This window comes from Pezoporus flaviventris, unplaced genomic scaffold (genome assembly GCF_033815535.1).
Source record: "Pezoporus flaviventris isolate CSIRO_AGI_PZ_B2104156 unplaced genomic scaffold, CSIRO_AGI_Pfla_v1 ptg000015l, whole genome shotgun sequence".
Taxonomy (NCBI): domain Eukaryota; kingdom Metazoa; phylum Chordata; class Aves; order Psittaciformes; family Psittacidae; genus Pezoporus; species Pezoporus flaviventris.
Window position 1 is genome coordinate 14,887,477 of NW_026892563.1, and position 20,375 is coordinate 14,907,851.

A 20,375-nucleotide genomic window follows, 5' to 3' on the forward strand; every position below is an offset into this window, starting at 1 on the left:
CTTGGCACTTACCCATGGCAGTTAACTTTTCAATTAAAACGTAAAAAGACATAATAATTATCAGTTAACAATTTTCAATCTCTGTGCAGACAAAGGAATTAATGTGATTAAAAAGATCCACAACAATTATAACTTGCAGTATGGAGAGATAAGGGAGCTTAAAGTATACTTCTTCCCTTACTTTACTTCAGCAACTTTGGGGAAATTCAGGTTAAGGGCAAATTCTCTGTGCTCAGAAACTCTTTGGATTAAACAAAGGAAAAATAAAACTTTTTCCCCAAAAATTCTTAGTGGCATCTTACAGAAATAAAGTTTTTTTCCTAGGACAAGCTGAGAGCATTAGGTACTGCATATGTATGTATGTATGCACGTATATACGTATGTATGCTGCATATGCCTGGGTGAAATAAGACTTTTAGGAGAGTGTCAGGTGTTCAGGAAGCTTTTTCCCCTTTGTGGGCTCCCTAAATCTTATTCAGCTCTGAGAATGGATCTAGAAGGCTCCCAGCTTCAAAACAGCTGAAGTGTAGCCCAAAGCTGACATCATAGCCAGGGTTAACCTCCATGTGAAACGTAGGGATCACAGTCTTCTCCCCTACTCCAGCTGTAGAAAGCTGGTTTGACTGAAAATGAAAGGCAGTGCTAGGAAACCCCTTCCACTGTGCACCACTCAGCACTGCTGCTATGACTGCTGGAGCTGCTGGATTATTTTTTTCTCGGTCTCTATGTCAGCATAAAGCTGAAATTGAGAAGAGTTTCTATCCCGTTTGCTTTTCATCTTTAGACAGAGCAGAGGCTTCAAAAGAACCTCTGATCTTGTGTCATACCACTCCTGAATTTTGCCAGACATTTTACAGGAAAAAATAAACAGTCAAGACATTCAAATCCTTTCATTCCACTTACCCCAGAAACCTTTTTAGTGCTGTATTAATAGTAATTACAGATAACATATTCCAGTAAAAGAAAGTTAAAGTTAGAAGGTCAAGTGATCCACAATTAATGGCTGTCTAAAAGAAGATACAAATGAAAACATACTTCATCTCTGCTCATCCCTCATGCAAATAGATGTTGGGGTTCTTCACTTTCTCAGAGGGAAGGAGTCTTCCTCTGTTGTGCAGGGTGGACCAGGTTAGGGTATGGATCAAGACCAAGCAGTTAGCTGGAGAGTCCTAGTATTATGAGTACTAGGACTCGCACATAGGAAAGTCAATAAAAATGAGTATTTGTCTCTACCTCTAAATATCTTCTTGAAATTGTACACATGGGTTAATATGTGAAGCTTTGGAGTTCTTACCCCAGCTTCTGGGGCCTTTTGACCCTTACATACCTTTTTTTTCTAAATGGATCTGGTTATAATTAACATTACATATAATGTTGGCTGGAGGTAGGAAGCACAACATGGACTTGATAAACCAAGAGATCTCTTCTAGGCCTATTCCCTACATTTGTTTTATACATAAAATGTGATCTCTTCCACTTATCAAGGTAAAGATATTTACTTAGCATTCAGAAATCAAGCTGATCAAAGAAAATGTAAGGTCAGCACATTTTAATTTCTGGGATGTAAAGCGCAGCAACAGACTGAGACACATTGTGCTGCTTCTAGAAATACCCTTTTAGTAATGGGTATGCCCAGAGACCCAAAACCAGGCACTTTAACACAGGCTGTTCTGTGCCACTGAGTTAAATCTCTTCTTTTAGCAATGGTTAGTTTGCCGAGAGGAATATAAGACACAGGAGGGAGACATAAAGTATGCGAGAAAAAAAAACAGTTAATCATGTTCAGCATCTAAAGATCTAGAGTGATGAATAGGTATAGCTAATTGGCTGAATCTTTTTTTAATGAAACTATTTGCATTTTTTATCTTAAGAAGTGATAAAATGGAGATGGAAATAAAAGCAACTCCCAGCTGACTGATGGGAATAGATAGACCTTCACTAAAAACACCTCACTTTAAACATAGAGAAGAGCTGCTTTCCGTTTCCTTCATCTTTCTTCTACAATGTTTGCGTTCCCAATGATAATACCTTGTTTAGCTGTTTCCTATAGGCTAACAGTGACATTTCAGTTTAATGGCTGATGAGTTTTCAGAGGTCCTTGTCTACCTTCTATCCTTGCTAGAAAGTGCTCTCTCTCTGACCCAATATCTTTAATTGAGGTGTTATTAAGGAAAGGTTCTTGTAAAGGTCAACATAACTCTAAAATAGAGTCATGAACAAAAAAGAAACATGGTTCTCTGTCCTGACTCACTGCAGTGCCATTTTATCCAGCACAGAGTTTTTCCTTGGTGGTATTATCAAAGCACGATCGTAAGGCAAGCTTGGAAGAGTTGGACTCTCGGGGATCTCTCTGCAGTTCATGAAAGGACAAGTTTCCCCTGAGGGAATTTCACGACATAGCTGCCCACCCTGATTTATGTCCTGGCAGAGCATCTCCTTCCCCTTCTCTCTCCTTTAACTTTCTAGTTAGATGAGGGAAGGGGAAGTACCTGAAGCTATTTTTTAATCATTGTGTATCTACCTCTATGGTCTGGCACAGAAATCCTTCCCCTAAAAGATTAAAATCTTATGTAGCTGGCAAGAGGAGAGGCTGAGAACAAGGCCAAGCCTGAGGATCCCCCAGTTCCAACCTGACAAGCTGTGTGTCTGGCACTGTGCAGCTTCTGCACTTTTTTCTTCTTATCTTCCCTCTTCAAAATGCAAGCTAGGTCACATGTAGCTTGTCTAACACTTCATGCTGCAGAGAAATTAAAAATAGCTGCATCGTGCTACTTAGGACTAGAAAAAAAACAATGTTCAGTTCGATTTAATGCATTCTTGTGTAGCTGGTTTCTCCCTGTGCAGCTCTAGTTCAATGAAGCATAGGCAGGTCTAGCATTTATCCTGGTACTCTCTGATCTGACCAAAACAAAAGACCAGTATTTACTCCCTTAAATGATCAGAAAGGAAATCATCAGTCAATTAGAAACAGTTCAGACACTACAGTGGATATGGCACTGTGATGGGGCACTGGCTATGGCCCTAATGGACCAACTTGCTCTGATCTCAGCTGCAAAATTTAGTAGTAGTCCTGGATTGATATTTTTTCAGGTATTTGGAGTTTATGAATAATAAGTAGGCTCATTTATATAAATTACTCCAAGTTTCAGAAGCTGAAACTTTAATGATGTTATGCAACTGTGAACAGATGTGTTCACCTGATATTGAAGAAGGGTATTAAATAAAGTCCCTCTTATCCAGGAAAGGCCAAAAACTTGCTAGGGCTTCTTTTACAGAGGATGCTGCCATTTTGTTGAGCATTCATTTACCTTGTTTCATGTTTCAAACAGATTCATAGAATTCAGCTTAGGTCAAAAAGGATCTCTGGAGGTCAACGGATTCCCCAGCTCAGCGCAAGGCCAGCATAAGTGAGATCCTTGTGTCGCTCCAGGAACAGCTATGAAATACAGCCCACATAAGGAAACGCAGTGCAACCATATGATATAAATTTCTGGACACCACATGCAAGGGAATCTGACCTAGAGCATGGAAAGTTTTTGCTTGTTTGTGTATACAGTTTTGTCAGTAATGCACTGTTGTATTGCCTGGCGGCATGGAATTAGATGTGTGAAAATATTTTCATGCAAATTTCATATGAGTAAAGAGGGCTTCTGTGTGTACAGTAAACTCACTGCAGTTCCTACCTCTAGCACATTTTCTGTATTTGCAGGAATATCTCAGCAATCCTAATACACACTACCAGGTTTCCGGCTCCCATCTGGTCTCAAGTTGTTCCTTGAGTGGGGAACCAGCCTATGTACTTATTTGGTTGCGGAGTTACATCAGAACAGAGTGGTGTCCGTCTCCCCCTGTACATGTATCTCTAAAGGGCACATTTCTTGGGATCTGAAGTATGCCCAAATTTTCTGGGAAGCAGAAAACCTTTCAATCCAGGTCCTAAGGGCAAGGGCTCCCTAATGTTGGACCTCTCTTACCCTGGTGCGGTAGGAAAGGAAAACCCTGCCAGTCCTGCATTAGCCTGTTTGGATGACTCAGGATCTTTAATGTATTCTGAAGCTTTACCTCCTGATGGGATTTTCTGTTGTTTGCTCTTGAGAGCTCAGTTTGATGAGGCATTGAACAGGGCGAGGACTGAGAAGTAGGTAAAAAGCATATTGTATACTATATTGTGTACATACCCTTAAGCTCTTTGGTGATACCCAATGACACTTCATTAAGTAGGATGGTTAATTACATTCTCAGTACTGCATCTGTAAACAGTTTGCTATTTATCTGCTTAGACACATTTAAATTCAGTATTAAAAAGCAGTGACAAAATACTGTCACTACCCTACGCATATATCAGCAATACATGGGGTTCAGTGGGAAAAGGTAATTATGATCAGTATAAAACTGGTATAATGCAAGATTTGACTCTTGGGAGAGTTGTTAGCAGAATAGGCCAGTATTTTGCCTCTGTCACTCCAGAGGATCTTCAGTGCAAGGTCTTTAAACAAAATCATTTCAAATGAATGAAGTTTGGTTTACAACAGCAGAGAAGACGTGATAGTCAGCTTCTTTCTGTTTTCTACTGCTGAAATGTGCTTTTCCCTTCCTGTCCCTCTTCTCCTTCCTCCATCACTGCTGCAAAAGAGGGGGAACTATTTTGGACTGAGACCAGAACCTCTGAATGAAACACTGCCAAAATGTTTCTTGCTACTTTCAGTTCAGATCATGCAAAAAGTCGTACAAGCACATAAACATCCCAATTGAAGTCCATTTCTGTATTAGATGTTTATTCCCTTGTTCCTTTACACACATTTCTAAATTAAAGAGGTATATGACTGATGCCTAGAGAACAAAGTAACCGTTATGTCCTTCAGAGTTTTTGTGTCATGAATTATCTTAGCCATAAAGTACATTAAAAAATGTACCTGGCTATTGAGAATTGCCATGCTTTGAACACTGAAATGCCACTTCTAACCCAGGGGAAGGAATCATTAATAGGGTAATGAAATTGAAAGTGTGATAATAGATTTATTACTTAAATTTTTGATTATGCCAATTGACCTTTTAGTTAGATCTTTAAACCTTCATAAAATCCTCTTGCTCCTTGACAGGAAATACCCAACGACCCTGTGCTAGCAATTATAGTCGTTGACAACTATGTTTGCAAAGCAAAAACAGAGCAAATGGAGCAAACTGAGTTCAGTGAACTCTTACCTATGAGGTCTCCAGCATCAACTCAAGCAGCGCAAGGTGAATCCTCTGCACTGTGTGCCTGAGGTAGGAATAACAGTATAGTTTCAGCATAGCACTTACATGTAAATCATTGCAATTACTGGCTGTTTAGTTGATGTTTTGAATTAACTTGGCCAATGACCCAAGAATGTGTCTGCAGGCAGCACTTCCCTGGAAGCCAGACACAGAAAATGGGATATGGTGTGCACTGGCTCTCGCTTGCCACTGCAAGCAGCTACAAAGGGCACAAAGGGCACAGGTATCTGCTAGGCAAATCTTACACAGCAGCAAATTTAACAAATACAATTAAATGAGTGATTTCAGTAATAACATTAGTAATCATAGCTCATGGCTCTTCTTACAGTTTCCATTTCAGAGCACCATTAATGACTACATAATCATCTAATATTAATGTTATCTACCTCTGCCCTATCAAAAAGGATTAGAAGGGTGTGTGACTGAGCTCCCAGGCCAGGAGCTCAGGGTGCAAGAGCAGAGGCTGTGGATGAGGCTTCTCACCACTCTTCCTTACAGCTTAGCTGTTTTCACACAAGTGTAACTGAAGCTTGAAGAGGAGGATTATAGAGAAAGACGGCTATGGAGGCTGTTGGCATACTTGGGGCCCTGACAAGTTTCTTATGAATGCTATCAAAACTACTAAGTCATTTCATTAGGTCTCCCAAGACCACAGCTATTAGGTTTCAGCTCAGAGCAGTGGAATATATATGTGCTATAGCCTCCTTCTTCTTTACCTTGTACTTTCTAGCCCTTGCACCTCCCAGTGTTCCATCCTCTTTAGTACATGCATCTTGTAAACACATTTAATACACACAGCTAATCTTTACGTGTTGAAAAAAGATGTAAAATACTGCAGCCTTGGAAGGAGTATATTTATTTGTAACTCTAGACAGTCCTACTGAGTAAGAAAGGTCTTTCAATTTTAAAATAGATTTACCCCACTGAAATCAGCAAAGACTTTTCATGAACAAAAGGAACAGAGTCTTGACTTGTGATTTAATACAAATTTATAAAATTTCCTCAAATTTGGTTGCACAATACAATATAGAATGTCACAATTCTTTTCAGAATCTTAAGATGAAAGGTAATCAGTAATTAGTTCTTATGTTCGTACTGCTGATATTTCAGTACATTATGCCCAGGAGAAGTTTCTTCATCAGAAAACTATGACACCTTGCTGCAGGACCACAAAGCCATATTAAAACCTTGTCTCATGCTTTAAAGCATTGCACAATTCAGCTATAGCCCACTATGACAGAATCCATGATGTAACCATCATATATAATTTTAGGGGGAAAAGGGTTAATTTTATTTTAACCTGTGTTGCAGTTACAGCTGTTCTTCAAAGCATATTGTTCTAGTCCACTTAGGGAGCATCACACTGCCCCACCATGGCTGTGTGGACTCCTGGTGATCAGCAGTCCCATTCTTGTCACTCCTCTGTGTTTGCCCCCTGCTCTGTCAATGGATGAAAGGAGTAGGGGAAAGTAACTGTTCCTCTGCTGGCTCAGATTCTTCCGTAGAAAATTTTGATAGCTAAGCATAGACACTGCATCTCTTTGTCCTCTTCAAGTTGTTCGTTTCACTAATGGAAACTTGAGAAGCAGTGATCAAATTTGAAGCCTTTTCTGAGTTCAGGCTGAGGTACCATCTCCTGATAGGCAGCATCAAAGGGCTTGGCTGATGATGCAGATGTTAATGAGGATATCTTCAGAGGTCAGGCAGCAGCCTTGCAAATTTCCAAGGCACATATCTCCACAAAAATGGCTGCTAAATTTGCTTGTATTTTAACAGAACAGTGTCTATTTTGCATGATTCAAGTGTACCTGACTGCTCTATAACAAAAAATAATGCAATGCAGAGTACATGAGGCTAATGTGCGAGCAGGAATTGCTGCCTTACCATTCTTTTGATGTGGACCAGCAATCATTATGAAGGTTATTGGTTTATGCATAGGTGCTGCAACATGCAAGAGAAGCACTGAGACAGACCTAAAGCGCGTAATGCTAATTTTAACAAATTTTATGGCTCTGTAGTAAAATCAAGTAAATGTGTCACCTCATCAAGGGCGATTTGTTGCCTGTCCTTTGGAAGGACAGTAGGGTAACATCTAAATTAAACTGTGTCTCTGATGGGTGGTATGGAACAGTCCTAGCATCTGGCAGCTCATAGCACCTTATGCTGGGAATTAAAAATACAGTCTGCCACCATCTCTGAAAGACTATGGGGCAGGAGATCTGAACCGTAAGCCTCCCTTTGTTCTTTCATAGTATGTCTAAAGGGGTGGTAGCAGTGCTGCAGGAAAGTGGCCTGGGGTGCACAAACACATGGCCAAGCAAGCAGAGCTGAGACCACAAACTGAAAAGTCGTTTGCACTAAGGGGATCAATAGTACAGATGAGCTGATCCAAGGTCAGAGCAGTCCCTGGGCTTTTTGTGATGGGAAGCTAATGGCCTGCAGGCAGAGCTGAGATGGATCTGGTTGGCTTCTCTAATACAAACATCTCAGTATTGTTTTCCCTGGATTTTGGCATTCTTTCTACATAACAAAAACAAACAGAATGTTTTACTGGAACATGATTTTTTAAAAAAGCACTTAGTATAAGCTTCATTTGAGGGAGTGATCATACCACAGTAGAAAATAAACAATATAAATAACATCTGTGTGACGTGAGTTCTGCTATGAGAGCTAATGTGAATGACACTTGAAGATCCAAGACATTAATTCTCTAAGCTGAAAAGAAATAGACTATTGCAACATTCCTCTGTGCCAGCAAATACCCATATTCATTTAAATAACTATCCGTGCTTATCTAGCATAAATAATCCATGATTTCTAGGATAATGTAAAGGCGTTCTTATCAACTTGCATCTCCTAAAGAACAGAAAGCAGGGTGAGGAATGGGTAAGGGAAAACTGAATTCCCCAGGGAAAAAGGCAGGAACCTCATTCCGCACAACAGACTGCAGCAACACAGAGTGCTCCTCTCAAATGCCACCTTCACAGCAGCATGGCTAACTCTTCTACTGGCTGAGGAAGTTTGGTGCAGGCACATTAGTATGGATCTGACTTGGTTTCTCTTTCTTTCTCTGATTTCTCCCAACAACAGTTCAGGAAGGTCAGTTGAGGTTTACATAGTGCTCCTGAAGTTCCAATGGATGGGGTGATGGAAATACACAGCCATCAGTGGGTGTACATAGGCCAGAGAAAGTCTGCAGGTAGAGGCAGTGTGTTTTATTGGATCAGCTGGTATTGCTGGAAATTACGTAAACCTTCAGGTATGCAAGCCCTTATTCAGGTCTGAAATAGAAGCAGCAATTTTCAGAGCTAAATACAAGCTGAGAACAAATGATCAGATCTTAATTATGTATGTATCAATTAGGCCTTTGTTTAAAGAAAAGATATTTGGTAGAAGAAAAGATGGTAAAGAGGGAGGAAAGTGAGACTTGAAAGTTAAAGTTAAATGAAGCTGCTTGTCACCCAGAGGGAAGAAGAGACAGGTAGTTTATAGGCTGGAGAACAACAGTCGATCACGGTGAGTAGGAGGAGAGTCTAATCATAAAAGTCACATTTACCGAGAGCGTGCTCCTCCATAGCAAGTGGCTTTCTGAATTTCAATTTGCAACCTCATCTTTAGAAGGAGGTTTGGAGCAGTGTTCTTTTGGTAGCTAGGGGTGTTTTTTTTATTATAGCTTGATCACTTGGGACCATTCCTGTCTATACTGATTGATATTGCTTAATTTTACTTACCCAGTTACTATGAGGCCACCAGATTAATTTTACTGTACTTCTGGGAATGCGGCTGTGGCGTTTAGAGAAATTCAGGAAGGGAGAGCTAGGGGTGGGCCCCAACTTAGATGGGTAAGATTATTTGGGTGGAGAGGGAAGGGTAATGAGTTATCTTCAATGCTTTGAGGGGTCCATCCTCTGGTTTTCTGGGAGCTGCTGGTGGGGAAGCTTGTAGGAAGCTGTGTCCTTCCTGCCTCATGCACGATCTTTTTGAGGAAAGATAGTGAGGCCAGTAATCAAACAGTTCAGATCTCTGTCACTGGGAGACTCAAATACTCGAGAATGGTGTATTGCAGGTTAGCAGCACCACATATTATATATTCTACCAAATAAATATTGAAAATAGCAGCTCTGCTCAATCAGATCTGTAAGAAACCAAATGTTTAGTCAATATTGTGAGTACTCTTTGGTGAGAGTTCATCTGTTGATTCTGCTCAGCCCACACAAACCTGAGGTGCTTTTTTATTGTAAAAAAGAAACCTCCACATGAAGACAGTGTTATTTTTAAGTGGCTTTCTACTAAAGGTAGTCTGAATGTTCTATGAAATATTAAACTGGTGAGACAACTTTAGGAAACCTTACCGTAGAATGAAATACTGCTTACCTCTAATGCATTTATTTCCACGTATACATGTACGGAATCCAAATCAGAACATTTTGTAAGGAAGCGTGGAAGGGTTTTGTACTATCCAACTGTGCACAGTCTGTGAGCAGTAAAAAACTAGATACTTCTAGATTACTAAAGTCATAACTACAAATCAATATGCATGTGTACAAAAGATTAATGTCTCCATAAAGTGCCTGAAATTCAATATTCTTAGTCTACTGTGCCTCCTGAAAGTACCTGCATATTTTATATTCCCCGTGTGCTAAAAGTTGTCTCTGTATTTTATGCACTGTTATTTGTGAAACACTATTTGCAAACATAAGTAACAGCTAGTACTGGCGATGATACACAGGCTGTATAACATGTCTGAAGAAAACAAATCAAGAAGCATACAAATGCCCACAAGTATAAATTTCAAGGACACCATAGGAATTTTAACCACATGCTAATGCTGTTAAGAGTATACCATAGCTGTGTGGGATGCATTCTTGTAGCTGGCAGGAAGAAAAATAGCTCCAGACTCTGGTAAATGTGTGCGTTTCCATGGTTGTGGTACCTATCTATGCAAAAAGCCTTTGCTCCAAGCAGTGGGATGTGCAGTCATTGCACATTCCTATTGCTGTCCACTGGCAACCATCTGCTGGCAAGTGGCTCCTGGGTAAGCATGGCATGCTGGAGCACCTTCCAGCTCAGGTGAGATGAACAGCTGGAGGGTGACCCGGCTGCATGCCCCTGATATCTGACTGACAGCTTGGAGCTGTTAGCAGGGAAGATGTTCCCACAGAGTTACCTGAGAGGGGGCTTCATGTCAGCTCATTCATTCACCAGCAGCACCAGAAGGTGGTTTTTGCCCAGCCACAGCCTGAAAGGTGATTTGGGAAGCACTTCCAGTGTCCTCTGAGGAGCCTCAAGCAGCAGGTAGCACAGCATGGAAATCTCAGTAGGGACTCCCCAGCATGGAAGGCACCATATTGCTTGACACAAGAGTCTGCCTCTTAGCTCAGAGAAAAAAACCCACAGATAATTCACAATGTGAATTGCTTATATTTTCTGTGTGTAACATACAGTTACTTACATATAGTGCTGGTGGTATAATGGCATTCAATAGGAATGCATTTCAAAGCTCCTCCTTAACCAAAAAGGACAGAAAGAGTGTAGATAGTCAGAATCTGTAACAGCTTTGTATACAATTGCAAATGGGAGACTGTGAATGGGTCTCAGCGCTTGCTCTGACAGACTGACTGAAATCACAACTAGCAGTGCAAAATCTGTTACAGTTTAATGAGATGCCAAATGCTAAACATGCAAAACAACCTCTTCTTCCTGAGATTAGGTTTCAGTTTTTTCCTTTTTCCTGCACAGATTATCACTGAAAATAATTCTATGTACTAGCTTCTTCCAGCACTCAAAGAGCACCTGCACTGGTTCATACAAAAGATTAACATGCAGAACACTGAATAATTCAGAATGCTTTGAGTGGGTAGAAAGCTGAGCACACTGAAAAGAACTTTTTTTTCTGGAAGAAGTTTGCCTTTTTGTAAAAAAACCCCATAAGCCTGAACTTTTTTATGATTAAATACAAAATTTCAAACAAAACATTTTTAGATTGGGAAGGAACATACAGGGTCCATGTGCTAGATCTGCTCTACTGAGAAGGTTGCCTAGCTAAAGTGTATTTCCCATGGTCATTATCAGCTCTGTCCCTGATGAAACAATTTGGTCCAGCAGTCACCATTTGCTATGACCCAAGCCACTTGGCTGCCAAGCTCAGCCCACAAGTAGAACAGAGACATAAAACATTCAAGGAACAAGTACTAAAAGTCAGGATTTTCAAATCCACATTTTTCAGCTTAAGATATTGCATTTCAATCTAAACAGATTTTTTTTGGATACATAAGTAATTGGTTTTTATTTAAAAATAGAACATTTGATTTAAGACAAATGCCTTTAACAAAATAACATATTGAAATGAAACAATTTAATTTCTGATCCAAAGATACTTTTGTTAGAAATTTTGAAGCAGCTCTCATGAAACTTCCCTTGATTTTATTACAGAACTGAAATTGAAAAATATTGTTGATCTATAAGCTCACGATGACCAGCTGTACATAAAGTACATTAAAAAAGCAGTACATATTGTAGTAATCAGTGTTATTATTAACCAGTTCTTCTGAACTAAGAAATGTCTTGCAGTTCCAGTCCTTGATCTTGCTGTGGATAACCAAACATTTCTGTCTGATAGGAGTTTTGCTGATTTCCTTGGGATCCAAAGCACAGATTCTTGTTCTTGTACAGTCCCATCATTGCCTGAAGTTAAAGCTGTCATTTATGTCCATTATTTTGCTGAGATATCATGCTACATTATAAAGGTTGCAATTTTAATTCATTATATGAGGAAAAAATAGAAAAATAACTTATAGCTTAAACTGAGAGAAGTAGTGTTAACCTTTCTTTGTTGCAGGAAGCCATCCAAATGTGCAAAATAAAAGTGATGGAGAAGTTCCCTGGAGAGGTACATCCTAAACAAGTGTCATGTTTCTAATTTTCTTTGGGCTGATCAGATAATCAGCACGTCTTTGAGATCCCACCTATGGGAGAGTAAGAGCAGTTACGGAAGTTGAAGAAATCCTAGAAAAGCAGTCCCACAAAGGTCCTCAAGAGATCACCTGCCAAACCCTCACCCCAAAATATTATACCAAAATGCAATCTATCAGCATCAGCTCACTCAAAATCTAAATACAAAGGAAAGAATGAACAGCAGAACAAAAGCTTCACATGCAACACACAGCTGGCAGTTCTGGGAATTCATTAACTGGTCTTTTGCTGAAAACTTTTTGTGGACTTTGCAGTCTGCATTCTTTTAAGCAAAACATGATGGACATTTCTCCTCTGGTTCTCTTAAGGAAACTACCCATTAAGCTGTAACAAAAACTTAACATTTGACATGGCTTTCCAAATACATTAGAAATTGCAACAATAAGCACACCAGTATTTCATGTATCTGAAAGACCTCTGTCAGTATCCCAGTGTTTTTTCAAGGCAAGCTTTTTTTAAAGTTTCCATGATTGGCATGATGCCACTTCCACCAACAGCAGCTTGTTTTCAAGTTGACCCCAGTGGGATCAGTGCAGGGCAAATGCTTAGCAGTTTTGAAATCACTATCCTCATTTGCAACCACTGCAGTGGATTTCCAGTCCTAATTGCTTATGTGCTTTTATGAAATATCATTGCAAGGGAAAAGACAAAGAAAAATTCATTCTCAAAAGCATCCAAGAAACGTACATTTTGGATATTTAAATGTAGTAGTGGGATTTCACATAGATAATTACAAAGTAGCCCTAAGGGATGGAAATTTCTTCCAAAGTTCTAAAGAAGTCTCTTCGCATAGCTTCCTAAATGAACCATGACAGCCAAAGGGTTTGCTGTGGCCAGCCCCAGTGTTGGTTTTATCTACCTCCAAGTAGATCTTATCATCTGCTGGCTACTGTTCCTTGCAACTTCCCCACTTGGTCTCAAGGCCTTGGAAGTGAACGGAAATTTCAGATCCTCCCAGTGGAATTTTTCATCAAGCCCAATCGGGTTCCTAACTATTGACCAGTCTTTCTGTGTTTTGTTTCTAGAGCATTAATCATGTACAGTCTGTATTGCCTTGGTCTTCTTCCAGCATTAAACATCTTAAATAATGCACTTGGTACATATACATTATTGAATGAGCCATAGAGGAAAATGTTAGATAACAAATGTGCACAACATGTCTCTGGTAGTTAATGAGTTCCAGCACCTCAAGGAAAAGCATGGGATAAATATAACTATCCTGGAAACATTCCATAAGACGGCTGCCTTCTGTTTTAAATACAACTCTCCCCCTCCCCCACCTCTTTTTATTGCCAGAACATACTGCTGTTTTCTAAATTTACCCTTCTTTACTGTTTATTTCTGCAGAGAAGATAGGCTCTGGGAAGTAACAGGATTGCCTGTTTGTGCTCAAGAGACCTTTTCCAGGATCTCTCTGCTGCACTTAATTTCTTGCAGTTCAGCCCAAAGACCTTATTGATGCTCAACAGAGACATCTTTCATTTATTTCCAGTACACATCAGAAGTTTCCTCTGCTCTGAGTTACCCTGGAGATTAATATGTGATAAGATTTGTTCCATTACAGCAGAACAGTTATTTGGAATTTCATGATCTTTCAATTACAGGTCTGTTATACCAGGCTTTCTCACTAGGACAAAGTTTTGAGAAGCTCTCTACTCCTGCTCCTCCCAAAAATACCCAACTTACAAGTAGAATGGAAGGAAAAAACAATCTGAACAATGCTGAAGGCAAGCATTATGTATGTGGAAAACAAGTGCTTTCAGATACTGTGGACTGCCCTTTCAGCATATAGTATGCTGAACTAGCCAGCATACTGAGTAGCCAGAAAGTTTCAGAGGGGGTCCAAAAGCACCTCACTGAACTCTGTTTCTGAAACTTCCTGAAATAGTTCATTATTTGAATCTCATGTTTAGCAAAATACTGAGGTGGAAATATTTCCCAGAACTTTGTGCGTGAAAATACTGTATTGCATCCAGATTTGCTAAAGAACAAAGATATTAATCAGGAGGTTCAAGTAATACCAAAAGAGGCAGAGGCTAGGGCCATTAGTAGGCAGTAGAGCAGAAACTTTCGGTTTGCATGTGGTTTTGAACAGGAGGGAGTCAGAGGACTTGCACCAGCTGAATCTAGGCTGCCCTGAGAGCACTGGGGAAAATGTAACCCAAGCATGCCTCTTTTGCTTGAAAAATCTCATCTGCAAGTGTAAGCCACCCAGCCCCTGCCTTGCCTTGTCATTTCTCCTCACCACAGAAGCAGAAACCAAACAGCAGGTTTGCTCCTGGGCTAGGGACTGTGCCCACGATGGTTTGCCTTTGCCCTGCTGTTACTTGCTCTAGAGCAAAAACTATAGGTTACTTATATTTTATTCTCACTGTGCTCTGATATCAATTAATGAATAATTTCATGAATTTCAGTCAACTCATGCTGTGTACTGGCCCATTTTCAGTGGAGCTTTCTTTGAAATAGCATAGCCTCACTGAGGTTTAAGTTCATTGGATATAACTTTACTGAAATGGAGGCTGCTGGCTGCTGCTCAGTGACCTAAAACTCATTTTCCGGTGCTGTAGAAGTTCTCATACAACACGTTATAAATACAAAATGCAGAGGAGTAAGACCACAAGAACCATTTCACATTTAGAACCTGATATGCCACAACTGCTAGAGCCTTTGCTTGGTTTTGATTTCAAAATTGTTTCTTCTTCATATTCAGTGCTCTATTAGTCTTGTCAGTCCCAGTTTGAGAAAAAATGGTTTCATTAATCATTACATCCTACACATTGAACAGAAAAAATGACAGCTCTAGTGGTTAGCTGCACAGCCCAGCATTACAGGAGCGAGTTCCTAAGGTGGTCCCTTCTACCAGTAAGGATGCAGTACCATCAGCATTTCTTCTACATGGCTTTAAGTCTCTTTGTACTGTCATCCTGGCATCTAGTTAACCACAGCTATTTGGCAGGCACAGGTTTCAAAACCTGCCTGTTGACTTACCATCACTTTTCATAGGGATTACTATAAAAAGGACTATTATAATAGGAAAAGCTTTGCACAGTTTGTTGGTTTGGTTGGTTAAACAGCTGCCCAAATCTTTCCACCTCTTCCAGCTGTTCAGCCAGACAAACAGACAGCTAGGAATATATGGATGAATCAGAATGTAAAATGAGTGTATCAGCTGATTTCAGAGTTGGACCCTTCAGTGATATTTTGAATACACTTCAGTCTTCAGTCAATGAAAGAAGGACTTCTGCTATTACAAGTATGTTGTAGTCATTTCTGCAACCCATATGATATCAGTGATATGAATGATGAACACACATCTGGCATTATGAAACAGGGTTCTGATCTTTACATTAATTTGACAGATGGCAGCTCCTCAGACGCTGACGCTGTGGAAATGTGTGATAAGCTGAAGGATTTGCCTGCTATTAGCCAGCCAAAAAAAAAAACAAACCTCCAAGCCCAACTACATTAAAACAAATTGCTGAAATTGATGTGGTAGAAGTACTTCCAAAAATGTCTGCATGCATCACACATTTGCCTGTTAGAACAAAAATCAGGGAGGTACAGCTTCCTGTTTCTGAAGGTTATATTTCCCCCTGCTCTCAGCTTTTAATTCTCATTCCAAATTCACTTCATTTACAGGAAAACACCCACCCAAAAGTCCTGGATACCCTCAAAATAATTCGGATACACTATCACTTCAAATAGCAAACCAGTTCTATCCCGGCAACTTTTCATACACGCAGCACATTTCCCTGTCCATCAATACACATACAGCCTGGAAATTCCTTCTCAGTTCTTCATGGGTTAATCCCACCCACATAGCATCACTCCTCCCCTTCTTTCAGACACTTGGGAAAATTACACTATAAACTGCACCTTTCTTTTCTATATCATCAATATTTATTACTCTCTTAAGATATGCTGACCAATGAATACCATAACATGACATACTCTATAGTACATTTCACCAGTAGAGGTAAAATTATTTGCCATCATTGGTTTATATTTCTATTTATTGACCTTTTAATTCGATTTTGATTGCTTAATTTTTCTTTTCAAACAATCCTCAGAGTCAGAGCAGTTATATTCAGTGCAATAAATGGAGCTGCAATTCATCATTCATTTCCTGCCCAGTATAAAACCACAACCACCACCAAATAATATTTCCAGTTTATAGAGTGTCATTTGGAGTATTTAAGAAGAAAAATAGATCCTTCCCCATTAACAGAGCCGTGACTCACTCTGGACTGGAGAGGAGGAGTGCAGCTGTGATGGCAAGTGCAAGCCTCCTGTAGCTCTGCTGAAGTCAGGTGAATTTCACCAGGGACGAATGTGGCCCACTGTAAGGGAGCACTCAGTCCCTTTTATGAAACGGTTTTCTGATCTACCACAGAGACACTTATGGCATATTAAATGGAATAATTATGAAGCTTGTACAGAAGTCTGTCCAGTCCTTACAGCTCTTTTTGTACCAGTGGGACTTGAAAAAAATGCTGTTCCTCAGAGATGTCACTCAGGACCTGGCAGAACTGACCCTATGGCCCTTGTTCAGGCTAAACTGTCTGTGGGACTGCCCCAAAACCTGCTAGAGACAAGACAAGGGATCCCCACCATTGTGCTTGGGTTGTGGAAGTAGCTCTGTGCACTGGGTCAGGGCATGAAAAATGGGCTCTTGGATGAGACCTTGGTCCCTAATACCTGCTTGGCCTGAAGCTCAACCTTGGGAGTAGTAGCAAGGATCGCTCCTCCCATCACTGACAGTAACAAAATATGCAATTAAACAGAAGCCTGTAATTCTACTTTCCATGTGACCTTTTCTTGGCTAATGAAATCAGAATGAAGACCTTCCAGCACCCCTGACTGATGCTCCTGGTCTCCTCTTCTAGTGTCTGGTAATTTTTTCCTCAGCTCAATAATTCAGTTCGATAGTCATCATTTTTTAAATGTGTCACATGCCTCTTTTTTTCTCCCTTCTTCTTCGCTCAGCTATTACTTTTCCCTAAGATTATTTGCCAAATCTTTTGTTCACATTGTGAATTGATCAGTGCAAGTGCTGGGCAACATTTATCTTCCATGAACATTTTATATTAGTTTCTGATTCAAAGAGTTTGAACTCCAGTAGCTGACCTAAGCAATTTTCTATTGTCACCTTTTACAGTGACACCCACCAGGTTTTTCAGCTCTGTACCTGGTTGTGTCCAGGTACAGGAAACAAACACTGCGACACCAAGTCTCCGCTAATCTCTGAAATCATTTGAAAATATAACTTTTTACATACAGAACAGAAAGGATAAAATTTGAAGCTGATACCTTCAGAGACTCAGGAAGGATGCTTAATGCCTCTGCCCTGTGCTGAAATTTTCCACACAGTTTTCTCTCGGGGGTGGGAGAAATGGGCTGTGCAGCAGGTATGATCACCTCTGTTCAGTCAAAATACTAACCTGATTCACTGTGATAGCCCTGCTTTTCATCTCATCTCCAATTCTATGAGCTTCTTCTAATTTTAGAACTGTCCATTCAGACTTTGCCCACATAAACTTATTTTCTGGCCTTGCTGTTGTGGTTAATCCTGATCCTATAAGATGACAGGGAAGCCAACCACAGAAATATTAGATTTTTTCACTTTGCAGGTGGAGAGCCAAGGCTTTAGGTCTCCAGTCTCTGTGACTCTTTCCATAAGTAGATGTTTCTTCCCCCATGCTCCTGAGGGAGGACTTGGATTCTCCACTCCTTCTTCTCGACTTCCATAGAAGCACTGCAAGGACATTTGCTAATTTTTTGTGATTATCCAGGGAGAGAGAGGCAATTTGCTGGAGTCTACCCCTTTATGACCTCCTTCACTATGGAAAAAAATAAAATTCTCTTCTCTCTAACTTCTCCTGTTTTTTACCCCCTATTTCTCATTAAACAGTCCAGAAAAGTAAACAATGGAATACCTTTGGGAACATTTCCAGTCTCCACACAAGGAAAGTCACCTGAGAAACACAGCTCTTTGTATTTAGAAAATGCAGTGGCAGGAAGGCAGGTGGTTTCTGAAGAAATTGTTTGATTCAGCATTAATCAGCAAACAGTTATATGGCTTGCCATTTGATTTCTCCTACTTGACAAGAAATATTTTATAAAAAAAGGGCACCATAATGTTTAGTATGCAGTATATTGGCAAAAGTGGTGATTAAACTTTATTAGAATGAATCCAGTAACACTTTTTGTCAGAAAACCTTTATTATTATTAACAAGGAAGATTATGAAAGTTTGTCTGGGAAATGTTTTACTATGTTTGTATGTACTGCTATAAATATAAGTTATGGACTGCAAATTCACGATTTAATGCAATTTGTCAAATTTTATCAGCTTCTGCATACACAAGATAGGGCCATCACAATATACTGCAAAGTCCTGTTCAAACTGAGAAATGGGTTGCCTTCACAAGCCATTTGTACATTGATAAATCTTCCTCCAACATATGGAAAACAGCTATAAATAATGTTCACCTCTAGATTATCTCTTTTCAAAAATGCGTATGCAGTTAGTGATGCAGCTAGAAGCCACCACAACGGACTTACTTATACCAAGTATTACCATAGACTCATAGCATGGTTTTGTTCGGAAGGGATCTTAAAGATCATCTAGTTCCAACCCCCCTGCCACAGGCAGGGGCACCTTCCACTAGACCAGGGTGCTCAAAGCCCCATCCAGCCTGACCTTGAACACTACCAAGGACAACCGGTTTAACAGAAACAGCTCAACTTTATGCTTCGTGCCTGTTTCTGTGTTCCCTAGTCACTGGGTTGCAAGAGACCTCCTAGGCCATCTAAACTAGTATTTAACATAGAGTGCTGCACCTACATTCATGTTTCAGCTTGAATCAGGAGCATTAACTCAATACTTGTGAACACAGTCTCCTGTTGGTCCTGACTCACAACACTACAGTTCTCACTGTGAAGCTGCCTGAGAGCACTCAATTTGGCTACCTTTGAGATGACACCAGATAGCTTAATTCACAGCACATCAACCACCAATGAGAACCCAGTCACTGGGAAACAGGTAAGGCTAACTGAAGTTATTGCGTCCCCGTGAAACGCGTATATGGTGGATACAGGGTCCTCAGCAAAAGCGCTTTTGTTTCTCAGAGCAGACCATAATATGCCATATGCCTTGTGCATGTAAACATAGCCAGTGCCTTATAATCCTGTTCATAAGCACATCAAGCACTGTCTCAAACTATTGCTCAGCATTACAGATCCACACTGAACCTGTTCTGTACATGCTTTTCAGCTTTGCTTTAATAGTGGTTTTTTGACAGGTAATTAGTGTCAAATATAATAACCACCAGCCACAAATACATCAGTAACATTGCTATTATTGTTACTGTTATTATTTTGATCATTGTTTTAATCATTGACTGAGTACTTCCTAAATTTCATTGTGTGCCAAAAGAACTAGACATGCTCTGCTACGATTTATATGCCATGTCATCCCAAGACAGATTTCTGCATTGTACATGTTGAAACAGCTCTTCAAAAACAAATGAGTTATCACTGTGTTGAGGAGTGAACTCAGTACCACATCATTGCCACTTTCCAAGAAAAATTGGCAAAAACCACCATGAAGGTGCTACAAGTATTTTACAAATATAGGGCATAAATTAAGATCTATATTAGAATAGCTTCTTAATTAGAAGCTAAGTGAGCCCAGCACCATCTTTCAGAACAGAGGTAGCTGAGAAGAGAACAAGCAGAGGAATAAGCACTGAGCTCTACTTCTTTACCTGTTAGCCATGTGGAAAGGGAACAAAGCTCTAGGGTGGACTAAGTATTAGCTGCACTTTCTCCTTTCCATCATTTACTTCTGAGATACCAAAGGTTTCTAAAGCCAGTGTAAAGCTCCTGAGTGAATCAACTTCTGCAATGTGGAAGTGTAATCGGAAAATGCAATCAAGAAATGATCCAGAGAAAATCCATATTTATTTACTGTATCTGCACTGGATTTTGTTTGCAAAGGAACCTCAAACCTCAACTTCAACAGTGCCTCCATCTTATACCCACATCTCCTCCAGTCTGGCAACTGGGGAGAACAACAAGAACACTGTAGACTTTGGCAAAGGCATTTATATAAAAGCTGTCTAGAATTATTACCTTCTCAGAGCA

The 20,375-nt window shown here is 40.0% G+C and overlaps 1 protein-coding gene across 4 annotated transcripts in view; it reads right to left on the bottom strand.

The window, feature by feature from the left end:
* Positions 1-11,448: 11,448 nt before the first annotated feature.
* IGSF5 (immunoglobulin superfamily member 5) overlaps positions 11,449-20,375 on the bottom strand; it is a 46,494-nt gene continuing 37,567 nt past the window's right edge. For 3 of the 4 annotated variants that reach the window (XM_061453550.1, XM_061453549.1, XM_061453551.1), the window contains exon 9: positions 11,449-12,221. In XM_061453550.1, coding sequence (XP_061309534.1) covers positions 12,153-12,221 — 69 coding nt within the window. In that variant the 3' untranslated portion in view covers positions 11,449-12,152. Of the gene's footprint in view, positions 12,222-19,013; positions 20,131-20,375 lie in introns of those variants that run through there. The other variant, XM_061453552.1, reaches the window with a different exon arrangement.